Raw genomic sequence first — 15,800 nt, 5'->3', positions numbered from 1 at the left:
TCCTCATCTGGCCCCATCCCCACCAGTCCCTTGCAGGTTAGAGGCCCTGCTGGCCATGGTGTGGAGGACCAAAGCACCACTGTTCTCCCATCCTTTGCCAGCTGTTTCTAGGATTCACTTCCAGGCTGTCAGTTCCTCAACTGCACTGGCCTAAGAGGACCCTCGGGGGTGGGCTTGGTTCCTCCTGGGGGCCCCACTTGGAGCCATTGTGGTGTGGGGAAAGGCAGCCTAGGAGGCCAGGATAGAGCTGCCAGGTCCACTGTCCTGACAGTCGAGCTGTGCACAAAGCACCAGTCTCTCTTGGGGTCAGAGACCACAGGAGTCTGTGCTCCAGATAGGGATATAGAAGGGGCCGAGACTTGGCCCCTGCAGGCCAGCTGTTGGGGCTGCCACAGCCCACAGACTATCTCCAGTCTGCTCTACCAACCACCCTCCCCCAAGGTGCCCAGCATGGATGTCACTGAGCCTGGCTTCAGGGACACAGCTCAGCCACCCCCAGGGCACAAGAGGGACAAAGCCTCACTTCCAGCCAGCTCAGTGGGAAGACTCCCCAGTACAGCAGGGGAGGCACTTCCTGGGGCACCAAGCTTCCACAACACACACGCTGGGTTGCGGGCAACACATACACTCAAAGATCCTAATGTACGGGACAGAAGACAAGACAGGCAAAGGTCAGGGCTAGAGAACAAGTTTATACAATTCCACATCAGGCCAGCGCCCGTGGTGATGGCCACAGGTGTCTGGCGATTCAATTCATTTACATGCAAGCGTCTGACCCAGCAGCACCTGCGTGTCTCGGGGCCTGAGCAGGTGCCTGTGCAGGTCACACCTTGAAATAATGCTTATTTAAAGGACAGATTAATATGCAGCTTTGGGAGTGAGATTTTTACAAATGTCAGGAACTAATCAGGCATCCATATAAATCCATATAAACCTTTCCAGACCCCAAGAGGCCTGTGAAGCGGGACAAAGTGCTCTTTACACAGGAGTCGGCAGTATGTTCAAGTATTGGGTGCGTGGCGGGATCACTCCACATGCGCACTGTCTGCTGCTCAGGAGGCGCCCAGTGGACTCGTGGGCAGCGGCCCCTCGCTGGTATCCATCCCCACCGTATCTTCAGCTCCAGATGTGGTTCCGCATGGTTCCTGGGCCTCTGGAGGGGAGAGCCTGCTGTACCACGTGCTCTCTGCCCTGTTGATCCTACCGCCTCCTGCCGCTGTGCTGCCCTGACTCTCACCTCAGAGTCCCACCCTTGTCTCCTCCAGCTTGCTCTTGCTCAGCCATGCTGGCTGCAGGGCCTTGGGCTTCCCTCTGCCTAGGTCTCCCTCCCCAGAAAGTCATCCAAATCTTTTTCTTTGGAAGTACTATGGACAAAACACAGGGATATGGCATGGAACTGTATCCCTGGCCCTTTTAAAAGTTTTTATTTTGAGACAGGGTTTCCTTAAGTCACTAAGTCACCCAGCCCGGGTTCAGACCTGCAATTCTTCTGCCTTAGCCTCCCAGAATACTGGGATAAGAGGCTGGCACTATCACATCCGGTCTTGCCTATTTTAACTTGACCTCTGTGATGTGCAGAGTGAACCAAAGCACGCAGGTGCTTGAAACCGTTTGCATTCCTAATACCTTGGATGTCCATAAGGATACAATCACCGTCATCTTCCTCTTCTTCTTCTGTGTCCGCCTGGAAGCCATCCATGTCCCCAACTCCAATCTGGACAGAAAGGGACAGAGACTGTCAGCATTTAAGAGGGGGCAACCAACCCCCCAGTCACAAGCATCTATTGTGAGCCCCTCCTCACACTGGACAGCCTTGAGCACCTGACCTGGGGGCAAACTGCACTCGAGAGGTACAGCAGTGAACCTAAGACCAGAGGAAAGCCCGTGTCCTATGCGGTGTACTAGACTTCTATCTCTGGGGGCCGGGGAGATGGCTCAGTGGAATAAGCGCTTCCCTGGCAAGCGCAAGGGCCTGAGTTCAATCCCCGGTTCCGATAAATAAATAAATAAATAAATAAATAAATAAATAAAGACTTCTATCTCTGAAAGCCACTACTGTCACTATCTACCTCATCAAAGAAGTAATTTGTGAATTTGAACAAAAAAAAATTTGTGGGGTAGGGGGATAGCTCAGGGGTCTAAGTGCCTGCCTGGCAAGCACAAGGACCCACGTTCGATCCTTGGTACTGCATGCTGTGCCAGCACTGAGCCGGCCACTGAAACTAGGCTTGGTGGTGCACGCCTGTAATTCCAGTGCTGGGGAGGCTGAGACAGGAGAATCACTATGAGTCTGAGCTGCATGGTAAGACCCTGCACCAAATAAATAAAGATTAAAAAAAAATAAAAAAATAAAAAATCATTAGGGTTCCTACTTTGGCTTGAAAGAGAAATTGAGCGAGGTATGGTGGTGCACACCTGTCATCTCAGCTCTCTGGGAGGATGAGATAGGAGAATGCCAAGTTTGAGCCCCTCTGGGCAACTTAGCAACTCATTGTTTCAAAATGAAAAAATTTTTAAAAGGCTGAGGATGTAAGTCCATATGAAGGCCCTGGTCTAGTGCCCAGTACCCCTTCCTTAGGGGGGCTACTGCCACAACACCCTCCCGCTGAGCTCTTGGCAGGGTAGCAGTGTCTTTGGTGCCATCACCCAGGGCTGGGGCTGCTTTGACTGGTCACAACTTTGTCTCAGTGATCCCCAAAGGATCCTGCCAAGGCAACCGGAGAAAGATCCAGAGGCTTCTCATGAACAAGGCCTGAGTGTCCCAAGAAAGTGCCATGGTCACTGCTTTTTGCCTTGGCAGAATGGACAGTGGCAAGTGCTTGCTTAGCTCGTGTGATGCTCCAGGTTCAATCCCCAGCTTTGTAAAACGAGAGCCCTTAAATCTGCCGCTTGCTGGCCTGAAGTCTACACCAGGTTCCTGTGTATAAAATGATCAGCCGAGGGTCAGAGCTGTGCACTGAAGTCCCCAGGCTGCACACTTCCAGCTCTGCTGCTGCAGGGGACTGCACGCGGGGAAGCGACACACTTCCTCAGAGTGGCCTGGCACTCTGCAGGGGCAAAAGTGGAGATGAGGGTTTTCCCTAACACAAAACATTATCCCTCGTCTAGTGCCACACAGACCTGATGCGTGCCATCGCAGGGATTGGGCAACACTCAGTCCCTCCGCTAAGGCAGCCTTGGCATCACTGGTCACTACCACCACCAGGCAGAGGCAGAGGAAAGGGAGATGGAAACTCCAGCTGGTCCTTCCTTTTCCTTTCTTGCTCTGGAGATGCGCCTTGCTAAGTCTCCCGTGTCACGGAATACATCTGCTTGTCTCCCCACGGACTTATGTCAGAGCCAGGGCTTGTGGGAGGTGACTGGATCCTGGGGGGCCTCCAAGGGCTTGGTGTTGGCAGAGCGGTCACTGGGTGGATCCTGGAAGTGCCTATCTCTTGGTTTCCAGCTTCTTTCTGCTTCCTAGCCACCAGGTGGCAAGCAATTCACCACCACAGCAGCCCTCCCATGACTGCATCTGCCCTGGACCAGCCTTTAAACTATGGGTGCCTGAGTACTGAGTCCCAGCAATGGGGAGTGACTAAGACACCCAAGCTGTCCCTAAACTGCAGCTAACCTCCTGCCTCGGCCTCATGCGGAGCTCTGATAACAGGCACACACCGTCACGTCTGCTACCTTGCATCAGTCACAGGCTGTTTGGCTGGGAATGGCAAATACAGCCTATGTAATAAAAACTTAAAACCAAGGCCAAGGAGCTGTGGCATTCTCAGACCAAACCTGCATGGCAATGGCTCACCCTGGCCCTCCTACTAGGTCATTAACACCGGAGGACTGAACATTGGATTCTTGAGCTCTGAAAGTTGTATGTCTGTCTGGGTTTGGTACAGGGTCTCACTATGCACCGCAGACTCGTAGTGATCCTCCTGTTTTCAGCCTGCCCAGCGCTGGGATTACAGGCGTGCTCCATCATGCCCGGCCTCCAGGCCAGCTCAGCGCTTGCCTAAGCAGGCACTTAGTCTGCTGAGCTATCTTGCCGGCCCCGAATGTGAACTTTATTTTATTTATTTATTTATTTACATTTATTTATTTATTGTGTGTGTGGCCAGCTCAGCCCACCAGGGGGCGGGGCTGGCTGGCATGTGGTGCTGGGGGATCGAACCGCGGTCCCAGTGCTTTGCCAAGCTTGTTCCAAGTAGGTGCTTTAGACCACTGAGCCATTCCTCCAGCCCACCCAAATGTGAACTTTAAAAATGTGCAGATAACACAAAATTTTGACACAAACAGCCCTGTGCACACCGTTTCTAGTCAGGTAGCAGCCTCCGGCAGGGCATTACACAAGACAGGACCACACTGAGTGCAGAGCAGGCACCCCAGCTGCTGTGCCCCCTGCACGGCCTCTGCCACACACTTAAGGCTCTGTGCCTCTCTGCAAAACACAACTGGCGCTGCTGAGTCTTCATCTCCCCAGACGCTGGCAGCTACCAAGGTCAGAAGTCAGCCCAGAGGGGCAGAGACTGGGCCGGGGGAGCGTGAGTATAAAGGATGTTCTCCATGTCACACCAGCTCAGGGAGGACCTTGTGACCCTGAGCACAGGACTTCCAAGGGGTCTTTGGGCAAGAACACAGGGCCTCTCTGATTCACCTGAGCCCTGCTGTGTCGCTGAAGCACCTCACTGCCAGGGGACCTGCCCACACACAGCCTGAGGTCCACATTACCGTTTCACACAGAGAAGCAGGGCCAGGCAGGGCAAGCAGGGTGGCACCTGACACGGCCCACAGCGCCGCCCAGCTACTCAGAGGCTCACTGGGCAGGGCATCCTCCCTCATGAGATGGTTCAGGTGCTTGTGCGTCACACATCTGTCCAGAGCCACAGTGTTCAATGCTAAGCAGAACCCTGAGGTCAACTGACAGGGGGACAACGTGCAAGTGCTGAGGTCCAGCTGTCAGACACTGGGCAATGGAGGAGGCTACGGCGGCTCTACTTTCTATCCAATTTCTGCCCACCTAGCGCTGCTCCAGAAAATGAAGGAGCCCCTGGGGCCCCCTTGGCCCGGGCTCACCTACCTGCCCATCGTGCCTCCGCTTCTTCATAAACTGCGTGATGCACATGCTGCCCGCCGACTTCCTCTTGAGCAACACAGGGGTCCCCTGGCTGGGTGGTGTGGCAGGGACACCACCACCGTCCTCTCTGGGGGTCGAGGGCACCATGGTGACGTAGTTCCACTGGCAGGGCACGGGCAGGTGCTCCTGGTTGAAGCTGTGCAGCACCTGCGGGTGGACGTACCAGCACATCCTGAAGTCGGGCCGCTTCTCGTACACCGAGTTCTCGGAGATGATGCGCTTGAGCCTGGCCTTGGAGGGCACGGCGGCGTCCTCAGTGGGCGTGTGTGGGCATAGGGTGGTGGGGCTGGGGGGGGTGCTGGCCTCCCCGATGCTCAGCAGGCCCCGGCGGCAGTGTTCCTGGAACTCGCGGATGATCACCTTGCTCCCGTTCACATTGCCATGCAGCAGGGGCAGCAGCTGGGCCAAGACTGGTGGGACAGGGCACACGGGGGTGGGGTGGGTAGGTGGGTGGGTGGGTGCTGAGATACGGGGTGCAGATCCCTGGGGGCCACAACTGCCTACAGGGTTCAGCCACAGCTGGCTTCTGGGAGTCCTCCTAAGGATGAACTGCAACAGTACTATATTGCACGTGGGCTCCAAAGCAGCATTGACAACCCTGTGGGTGGTGAGGCCAACACTGCTTGGAGGAGTAAGCACAGCCAACATCTGAGTGGCCATGTCCCCTCGGTCTCCACAGTGCTGGGGATGGAACCCACAGATTGCACTGAGCTACACCTCCAGCCCTTTCTATTCTGAGCTCAGGCCTTGCTAAGCGGCTCAGGCTGAGCTCAAGCTTGTCATCCTCTTGCCTCAGCCCAAGCAGCTGGGATCACAGGTCCACGTCACTATGTCAGCTTACCATTTTTATTTTCAATTGTTTTATTTATTTATTTATTTTTCTTTTTTTGGCGGAACCAGGATTGAACTCATACTTATTCTACTGAGACATCTCCCCGGCCCCTTTTTAATATATTTTGTGTAGGGTCTCACTACACAGCTTGGACTCACATTGATATTCCCGCTTTCTTTTTTTTTGGCGGGAACTGAACTTAGAACCTTGTGCTTACCAGGCAGGCGCTTATTCTACTGAGCTATCTCCCTGGCGATCCTCCTGTTTTCAAGCCTCCTTGCACTGGGATTACAGGTGTGAGCCACTACGCCTGGACACGGTCGCTGGCTTGACATGTGGTGCTAGGGCTCGAACCTTGGTACCTGCGACTGCCTAAACAGGCGCTTGGTCTGCTGAGCTATCTTGCTGGCCCTTGCTTACCGTTTTTAGACACTATCTTTGACCCTACTTTTGAAAGTCAAAGAGAACAGCTGTGTCCCAGGGGCACTCTGTGCTGTATCCTGGCGATTAGAATGACCAGTCAACACTGGGGAAGTGGCTGTGGAGCACAGGTGCCCAGCATTCACGAGGCCACGGGTTCCAGCCCATCACCCAGACTCCCCACACCTGCGCCCACTCACTCTGCTGGTCCCGCTTCTCCCGCTTGGAGGCCTTGGGCGCCAGCTCGTCCTCAGAGGGGGCTGGCTCCAGCAAGCAGGCTGCGAACTGCTGCAGCACCTTGAGGTCGGCGGCTGAGCAGCCCACACCGTCAGCCCACACACAGCCGATCTGCACAGGCTGGAGCACTCGGAATCGCTTCCCCTTGGCCAGGAACTCGTCCCACTCCTTGGCCTTGAGTTTCTGGCGCACCTTGTGCTTCTCCGGGTCGGTGCACTCCTTGTGGATGAAAAAAGAAAAGTCGTTTAGGGGCCCCACTCCTCTTAGGTCCAGCAGTGCCAAAGATGCTGTCTTCAGTGGCAGCTGCTGTCCCGCAGGAACATGACAGGAGGAGCACTGCCAGGTGGCATGGCTGGTGCATCACAGGTACTCTCGTGATCTAGCCACTCAGCCTCTTTCTGCCGCTCTCACTTCCCTGGCCTGTGGTCAAATCAATACGACCTCTGTTTGAGAAATAAAAAAAAAAAAAATCAGAAAAGAAATATTTGAAAAACTCAAACTGAGGACATCTCTACAAAAAAATTGGACCTGGAACCATACAACATGTCAAGGATCTGAAATCCAAGGGAAGACTAAGGAACAGATGGAAAGATTCTACAAAGATATGACTTCTGCTTGCAGCAAGTGACCATCTTTACAGTATGAAAGATATCAGTGAGGCAACTGATGGAACTCATCCTCTGGACAGAGTTTACAAGAGTGTGATGTTCTTGAAACTTCTTCATATGTTTGACATTATTGTCAAATAAATATTTTCATGATATCAATTAAAAAAAAAAAATCAATACGACCTCACACACCTTTCCTGGCATGGCCCCTGCCCAACAGCCACGCCAGGCCAAGCCCGCTGCAGACTGGAGCCGTAGTCATCAGGACTGAGCTGTGGGATGCGCTGCCCCAGGACTGAGCTGTGGGGTGCGCTACTCCAGGACGCAACTTTGTCTCAGTGGTCAGAGACAAAGACACACTCCCCCTTGAGTCGGACTGTGGGCAGTCGTGCATCCTCCCAACCTACTGACTACAGGCCTTGTGCCCAGAGCTGCTGCCCAGCCAGGCCCTGCACTTGTACCTGCAGTCACCTACACACACACACATCCTGCCACACCAGGACAGAAACAAGGTCAGGATCAGCTATGCCCACAGGCGACCTACAGCTCGAGGACTCTGCCCCTGCCCCAGTGGGGAGCGAGGTATGGGCAGAATCAGGTCACAACCCACAGCCACAGATTCAGGTCATGAGCCATCAAGAAGTGGCCTAAGGTATTTTATACTATGTTCACATCTGCTTCTTTTTTATGTTAAGGCAGAGTGCTTTTTCTAGAAACATGGTGTCACTATGTAGCCCAGGCTAGCTCAGAGAGCCTCCTGCCTCAGCACTCCCCCAGTGCTGGGGTTACAAGCATGGCCACCACACCTGGGTAAGATACGGTCTTGCTAAATTGCCCAGGCCAAACTGAAACTTGCTGCCCTCCCACCTCAACCTCTCGAGTGTTGGCACAAGGGTATGCAGCACCCGGTGCCCAGCTGAGCTCCTTCCGAGCCAGCCTGCCTTACCTCAGTCACACCCTCATCCTCAGAGAGGTACCCATGGGGCACTAAGAAGCCGTCGTCCTCATCCTCATCCTCCCCCACCTCCTCCTCATCATCCTAAAAGGAGGGAAAAATGACTTAGTCCTATGCAGGAAAAGAATATAAATTTCACTACGAAAACTCAAACAAGGTCCTGGGTATGGCTCATGGGGCCCTGGTTCCAGCCCCAGCACACACGAGAACGCTGATGTGCAGACACCCTGGGGAAGTCCCACAGCCCTGAGATTGGGGGAATCACTGTCACAGAGGCTCGGGAGGCAGAGGTGGCTGCAGCTGCCAGGGCTCTGAGGGAAGCCTTTGTTTCAGCTGCCCTTACCCCTTCACTGTGGGACAGTGACTCCCCAGGCTCCTCCTCTTCCCATTCTTCATCGCTGTCCACCTCATAGTCAAGGAGCTTCTGGAGGGAGACAGAGGATGTCACTACTGCTGTGGGCATTGAGGGCAGGGCACCGATGCCAGCGAGCGTATGGAATCTGCATGCTGAGGCCCTTGTGAGAGCCTGCCAGAAGCTGGGCACAGCAGTGGTGTTTACCTTGTCCTGAGCCCAGGGGTGCCGAGGGTGGATGACTGCTGTCCTCTTATTCCACGTCCCCCAGTACGCTGGCCGGTGGTTCTCAGAGAACTGCAGGAGCTTCATGCGGCCAAACTTCCTTCTTTCGGGCACATTGTCACCCTTGCTGGTCTCCACAATCACCACATCCCTGAATAGCCAGACGGTGCTCACACATGTCCCCTGGCACTCACACCCCAATTATACACACAGGTGTGCACCCTGGGGCAGCTCAAGAGGTCGCCATGACCTAACAGAATGATGAGCACAGTCCTGCCTGTCCCCAGACCAATCCATGGAGCATGCCTATAAGCGACACAGGTCAAGACAGCCCAGAACCAGGCTGCTGTGGACTATGTAACCCAGCAAGAGCAAGGCACGTTATGCTGGAAGAAACTATCCCTTCTGGGGAAAGTGAAGACAGGATTGGGGGGTTCATCACAGCAGAAAGGGTGGAGGAAGCCTGAGGCCCAGGAGGAGATGAGGGGACAAGTACCACTGGCCAGCAGCAGGAGCCCAGCCCTGTGACACCACCTTGGTCCCTCAGGCTGTGTGATTCCGACCTAACCTGTTGACAACGTCTGTGTCCCGGCTGCAGATCCCAGTGGGCCCAGACATGAGTGGCCGACGGCCTTTGAGATCTTTCAGGAAGGAGAAGTCTCCATTTTGCTGCTGGAGGAGCTGGTCTAATCGATCACAGAGGTCCTGGTCCAAAGCAGCACGACATCGAGGGGCCAGGACCATGTGCTCTTTAATCTCAAAGGGGGCAAACTTCCCACAGGAGCCAGCCAGGGTCTGAAATAGAGAGGCCCCGTGAGACACAGGCAGGAATGAGGCCCCTCCTGGTCGGGAGAACGTGCAGGGAACACTCACAGGGGAGCGTGGGGGCTTAGGTGCTCAGGGCAAAAGAGAATTCTGAGAAGCTGGATACTGCACAAGCCCATCTACACCTGATTCTGGAAAGGCACAACTACAGGGGCATCACGAGGACAAAAGGTTCCACACCTCGGCCTGCTAACGTCTGCCTGAACTATGGCAGGTGCTGGAAAAGGCAAATTTTATTGTGTTATGGTTTGTGTCTAATTATCCCCCAAAGCCTTGTGCAGTCATAGGGCAGCTTCTAGTGATTGATTCCTGGTCCAGTACTGGGACTGCAGGTCTACACCCTGGCCCTGGGGTGGGTAATCTGCATTACAGTGTAAGGAGGGAGAGAAGCTTGCTGGCAGCCACAGCTGCTTCTCTTTGTTCTCTGCTGTCACCATGAAGGGCTGCTCTGTGCCCTGCCACGTGCCACTCCGCCTTGGAGTCAGCCTATGGACTGCAACCTCCCTAACTGTGAGCTAAATAAACTTTTCCTTTCTTCATTTTGGGTGTCGGATATTTGTCCCAGCAACAACACAAGAGTAACTAAGACATACTGTATAAAATTATCCCTCAATAAACCTGTACAGATACATGGAAGGACAGAAAAGCAGATGGATGGGTAACAAGACCCTTCAAGACACAGGTAGAGTGCCCACAACCCTCAGCCAAGCCCCCACACCAGCTCCTATCAGGGGAGAGACTGGCCTGCCAGGAGCCACAGCCTAAAGATATGAAGTGATTTATAAAGTAAGCAGATTTTCAACACTGTGGCCCAGCAGGATCCTGAAACACCACAGAAACTTTCTCAGCCTCCACACATCATCAATTCTGAAGTCTGATCCCTTTTTCCTGTTCCTCTTCAGTGCCAGCACCTGTGGATCCTGACTGTGGCAGGGCAGGAGGAGGAAGACTTGGGGGGCATCCATGAGGCTTGCATGGAGACCAGTTTCTGAGCTCAGGAGGGAAGTACCAGTGCTAGCATCCTGCACAGGGGCACAACACAGCACTCATGGGAACTGTTAAAACCCCAGTGCCAGCTGGGCATGGGAGCACACAGCTATAATCCCTGCACTTGGGAAGGTGAGGCGGGAGGATCCCCAAGAGTTTAAGGACAGCTTGAGCTACACAGTAAGACCTTATCTCAATCGCTCCCACAACCCCCCAACCCTGGTGTCCCTCTCAGGAGGCTGAGGCAGGAAGATCATTTGAGGTGAGACCAGCCTGGGATACCAAGTGAGCTCAAGGCCAGCCTGAGTTGCATAGTGAGACCTGTTTCAAAAAACAAACACACAAATAACAGCCCCTGGTGTCCACAGCAAAGCCAGCCAGGCTCCAGGACTTTGGAAAGCTCCCCATTGACTCCCACAAGCAGCTGAGGCGAGTGTGGGCAGAGGTCCTCAAAGAAGAAGGCTGGGAACTCCGGCTGCTGCGTGGGAGACACGAAAGCCAGGCTCCAGACCCCATGTGAACCCCAGGCGGCAGCTAGGCTAAGGTCTCAGGCGTAAACAACAAAAGCTAAGGTTAAACAAAAGGGGGCAGGGACGCAGCGCAGTGGTGACCACTTCCCCAGTACCAGCAAAAAGAAAATAAATAAACATAATACCACTGGGTTAAAAATAAAGATTAATTGGTAAGTACAAGGGCCTGAGTTCAATCCCTGGTTCTGGAAAAAAAAAAAAAAGATTAAAAAATACATTAGGAGAATGTGTTTATAACCACAGAACATAAGGCTTTGGCGTTCAATCAAAAGCCAAATGCCCTAAAGCAAGAATAATTGCCAGGCATGGTGGCACATGCCTGCAGTCCTGACTACTGAGGAGCTGAGTCACGAAGATGGCAAATCAGAGCTCAGCCTGTAAAAACTACTGACTTAGAGGCCATGTGTCAAAATAAAAAGGGCTGAGGATATAGGTCAGTAAGAGCCTCTGGGTTCAATGCCCAGTACATCACACAGACAAAAAGTAACAACAAAAAACCCCACTCTACCCCAAACACTCTGGGGAGCTGGGACAGGGGCTGCACCTGCATGTGTGGATGCCAGCCCAAAGGCCCGAACTCCCAGGTGGCAGCACAAGCCCAGGAAGGTGGCACTTTGTGCCACTGTGTCACAGCTGAGCCCAGGCACGCTAAACATCTACTTCCCAGGGAAGCTGTGTTTTCCTTTCCCTCCATTACTCACCCCTGTAGCAGGGTTCACAGAGCTACATCCCCAGACCTTTTTAACAAGGTTTTACTTTGAGACAGGGTCTCGCTAAGTCACCCAGGCTGGACTTCAACTTGCAATCCTCTTGCCTCAGCTTCCCAGGGCGGCTGGAGGACAAGTGCGCGCTGCCACATGTGCAAGGCTATTTTCTAAAGCAACAAAGCTGTTCACTGAGAAACCTTTGAAAACTAGGTACTCTTATCATACACACCTCTTGGGACAAAGCCAGTGACCAGACACTGGACCTACAGACTTTTCCAGAAATAAAAGTACCCACTTTTGTGTGTGTGTGTGTGTGTGTGTGTGGATGGCTTAGCCCCCCGTGCGAGTAGGGCTGGCATGGCAGGTGGTGCTGGGAACCAGTGCTTGGACTTGCCTAAGTTTGCCTAAGCAGCTGCTTTAGACTGCTGAGCTATCTTGCCGGCCCAAGAGTACCCACTTTTTCCAAAAGGCCCATGACACTGAATGGGAAGGTGGCTGGTCAGAAGATACATCAAGTTCTTTCTTTTTTTTTAATACTGGGAATCAAATTCAGGACCTTGTGCTTGCCAGGCAGGTGCCTATGCCACTGAGCTCCATCCCTGGCCCAACCTTTAGGTTAAAAACAAAACAAAACAAAACAAAACAAAACAAAACAAGACAAAACAAAACCAGAAGAGCCTCAGAGGGTAAGTGAGACAAAGGAAGGTGCTGTTTACCTTAGGAGCCTGTGGGATCTTTGGTTTCTGGAAGAACCTGGTGATCTCAGCCTTCTCTGCCTTAATGCGCTGCAAGGGGAGAAGAGAGTGGGAACAGGGAAGAATGGGTTTAGAGCTCCAGCAGAAACACCCAGGTGTCCCTTACGCAAAGACACCCTTCAGACTGCGGTGCTCCACCCACCAGCCCAGACTCAGAGGCCAGAGCTGCCCTGGGTGCCAAGCAAGCACGTGTGACAAAGAGCACTGAGATGCATGAACAGGCTCCTGGTCCCCACAGATCCCCAAGGCAGCACAAAGGACAGCAGCACAGGCGAAGATGCCATCTCCCACAGGGGTTTCCCAGCAAGGTCGGGAGGAGGGCAGAAAGCACACTACCTTTTCTTCCTCCCGTAACCGTTTCTCCTCCTCCTTTTTCCTCTTCTCCTCCAGCTTAGCCCTGTAAGACAGCAAATCACGTGTGAGCCAACCTCTACCTTGGGTTGCACCAGTGATCGGAGCACTCAGCTGCCAGTGCCCAGTGGTTTATCCTGCAGGCAATGTTTATAAATTATGAATGTCTACAATAAGGCTATGACATAGGCATTCACAAAGAAAAACAAAAAATACTCAATACCCTCAGGTGTGGTGATGCTGTTTGCCTGTCATCCCAGCACTCCAGGAGGCTGAGGCAGGAAGATCACAAGTCCAAGCCCAGACTGGGCAACTTAGTAAGACCCTGTCTCAAAATAAATAATAAAAAGGACTGCAGATGGAGCTCTGTGCAAAAGGCCCTGGGCTCAATACCCAGCACCATAAAGCAAAAAAAAAGCTCTTGGTATAAATTTTCAAACCTGAAAAACAAATAAATCTCAGCCAGCTGGGTAGTCATCAGCAGGGATACAAGACAAAAGTGTGGAGAGTCCAGGACAGTGGAGCCAGCCCAGAGCGAGAGCCTAATGTCCTGCCACTCCTGCTAGGGGCCTCTGTCCACCCTCAGCGAGAAGCATGAGGACCAGCAGGAACTGCCTTCTGAATGGCTGGCCCAGGACCAGCACAGGGGGCTGCGGCCGGGAACGGGGCCACGCGGACACTCACTCCAGGGCCTCCTGCCTCTCCCTGCGCCGCTCTTCCTTGCGCCGCTGCTTTTCCGCCTTCTCCTTCTCATCCTTCTCCCGCTTCTCCCGCCTCTCCTTCTCCTTCAGCTCCTTCTCCTCCTCCTTTCTCTTCCGGGCCTCCTCTTTGGCGCGCCGGGCCTCCTCTTTCAGCTTCTCCTTCTCTTCCCGCAGCTGCTCTTTATCCTAGGAGAGGACCTGACAGCTGAGACAGTGCCACCATGTGAGTCCCCCATGCCACACCCGGTCTTTGAAACAGAAGAGAATGAGCAGAAGGCTGGTGCAGGGCAAGCCTGCAGTCCCCACACCTCTGGCAGAATCTTTTGCAAAGGCCTGAGAGATAGAGGGAAGAAAGGGAAAGGGTCAAAAAACAAATAAACAGGCTGGGGCAGGGCTCAGGGTGAAGGCCCTGGGCTCAACCACCAGTACCACTAAAATGAACAAAAAACAAATTCTCAGTTGGCCTTGTTGGAGCTCAGGTCAGTCTAACAAAGACACTGGGCCATTCTGAGAAAGACTGAGAGCTTCCAGCCAAGAATCCTGTGTTATGACAGACACGGGGGTCCCAAGGCGGATGGGCAGGATGGGTGCAACAAGACCTTCGGTACAACTGCAGGTAGGAAGAGCTGTTCCCAGTGCCAGCGAAGGAGCCCAGGCCTAGAAATCACAGGTGAGGCCGATCTGTCCAGTCACATAGAGGGCAAGTTAGGGCCAGGCTGACACTTAGCTGTGCAGCAATTGGATCTAGATTCCAGCTCTGCGGGGCCGGGGAGATAGCTCAGTAGAATAAGCGCTTGCCTGGCAAGTACAAGGGCCTGAGTTCAATCCCCAATTCCACAAAAAAATAAAAAAATAAAAACAGATTCCAGCTCCATGACACCCACTCCCCCACACCTCCAAAACAAGAAACCAGTCAGAATCTGACCCACAAAATCTAAGTGTCAAGGCATGAAGAGGCTTGAGAAACACTGAGGAACACAACCCACTGTGGTGAGCACCCTTTCCTGGACCTGCAAGGCCTGGGAACACCCAGTGGACTTCCTTGGGCTTTGCTGCACTAAGAAGACTGTGCTGGGCATGGTGCCACATTCCTGCAGTCCCAGCACCCTTGGGAGCTGAGGAAGAGGGACTGCAAGTTCAAGTCTAGCTAGGCAACTTTGCAAGACCCTTACTTTTGGCGGAACCGGGGATTGAACTCAGATCCTTGCGTTTGCCAGTCAAGCGCTTATCCTACTGAACCATCTCCCCGGCCCCAAGACCCTTACTTATTACTCAAAAGAAGGTATGGGAATAAAACCTAGGGGCCCTATGCATGCTACACAAGCACTTACCACTGAATCCCACCCCAGCACTTACTTTCTTTCTTTTTTTTTTTTTTTTTACCGGGGATTGAACTCAGGCCCTTGCACTTGGCCAGGCAAGTGCTTATTCCACTAAGTCATCTCCCCGGCCCCTAACCCAGCACTTTCAAAAGCAACTCTAAGCTACAGGACACCCAACCATTCAACCACTAAACCAGTAATGCTTTGTTTTTGTTGTTGTTTTGTTTTGTTTTTGGCGGAACCAGGGGTTGAACTCAGGCCCTTGCACTTGCCAGGCAAGCACTTATTCTACTGAGCCATCACTCTGCACCCCCCCTTTTTTTTGAGACAGGGTCTTGCTATGTAGTTCAGGCTAGTCCTGAACTTTCAGTGATCCGTCTGCCTCAGCCTCCCCAGTGCTGGGGTTACATATTATTACTACTGCTAATAAAACCTGAGAAGTAGCTGGGTGTGGTGGCACATGCTTGTCATCCTAGCTATTTGGGAAACTGAGACAGAAGAATCCCAAATTCATATTCAGTCTGAACAACTTAGTAAAATCCTATTTCAGAGTTTAAAAAAAAGAGGGGGCCAGGGATATAGCTCAGTGTAAAGGTCTTGGGTTCAATCCCTAGTACACAAAGTGAAAACAAAAAAACAAGGTTTAGGAGGGTTGAGAAGCTGGGCGTGGTGGCAAATGCTTGTGATGCCAGCATTCAGGAGGCTGAAGCAGGAAGATCAGTGTTTGAGGCCAGCCTAGGCTACAAAGTGAGATCAAGGCCAGTCTGAATGGTCTGGCAAGATGTTAGAAAACAACAATAGGGGCTGGAGAGATGGCTCAGTGGTCTAAAGCACCTACTTAGAACAAGCTTAGCAAAAGCATCAGGGACCGCGG

General features: G+C 52.9%; 1 protein-coding gene across 1 annotated transcript in view; it reads right to left on the bottom strand.

The window, feature by feature from the left end:
- Window positions 1-689: 689 nt before the first annotated feature.
- Chaf1a (chromatin assembly factor 1 subunit A) overlaps window positions 690-15,800 on the bottom strand; it is a 41,296-nt gene continuing 26,185 nt past the window's right edge. Inside the window, exons 5-15 of the mRNA XM_023716935.1 lie at window positions 13,588-13,790; window positions 12,889-12,949; window positions 12,514-12,582; window positions 9,317-9,543; window positions 8,731-8,899; window positions 8,515-8,595; window positions 8,163-8,255; window positions 6,572-6,827; window positions 5,063-5,529; window positions 1,627-1,714; window positions 690-1,153 (exon numbers count right to left, since the gene is read on the bottom strand). Coding sequence (XP_023572703.1) covers window positions 1,053-1,153; window positions 1,627-1,714; window positions 5,063-5,529; window positions 6,572-6,827; window positions 8,163-8,255; window positions 8,515-8,595; window positions 8,731-8,899; window positions 9,317-9,543; window positions 12,514-12,582; window positions 12,889-12,949; window positions 13,588-13,790 — 1,815 coding nt within the window. The 3' untranslated portion in view covers window positions 690-1,052. The remainder of the gene's footprint in view (window positions 1,154-1,626; window positions 1,715-5,062; window positions 5,530-6,571; window positions 6,828-8,162; window positions 8,256-8,514; window positions 8,596-8,730; window positions 8,900-9,316; window positions 9,544-12,513; window positions 12,583-12,888; window positions 12,950-13,587; window positions 13,791-15,800) is intronic.

The sequence above is a fragment of the Octodon degus genome, unplaced genomic scaffold, assembly GCF_000260255.1.
Source record: "Octodon degus isolate 3935 unplaced genomic scaffold, OctDeg1.0 scaffold00050, whole genome shotgun sequence".
Taxonomy (NCBI): domain Eukaryota; kingdom Metazoa; phylum Chordata; class Mammalia; order Rodentia; family Octodontidae; genus Octodon; species Octodon degus.
This window is presented reverse-complemented; position numbering and strand designations above follow the sequence as displayed.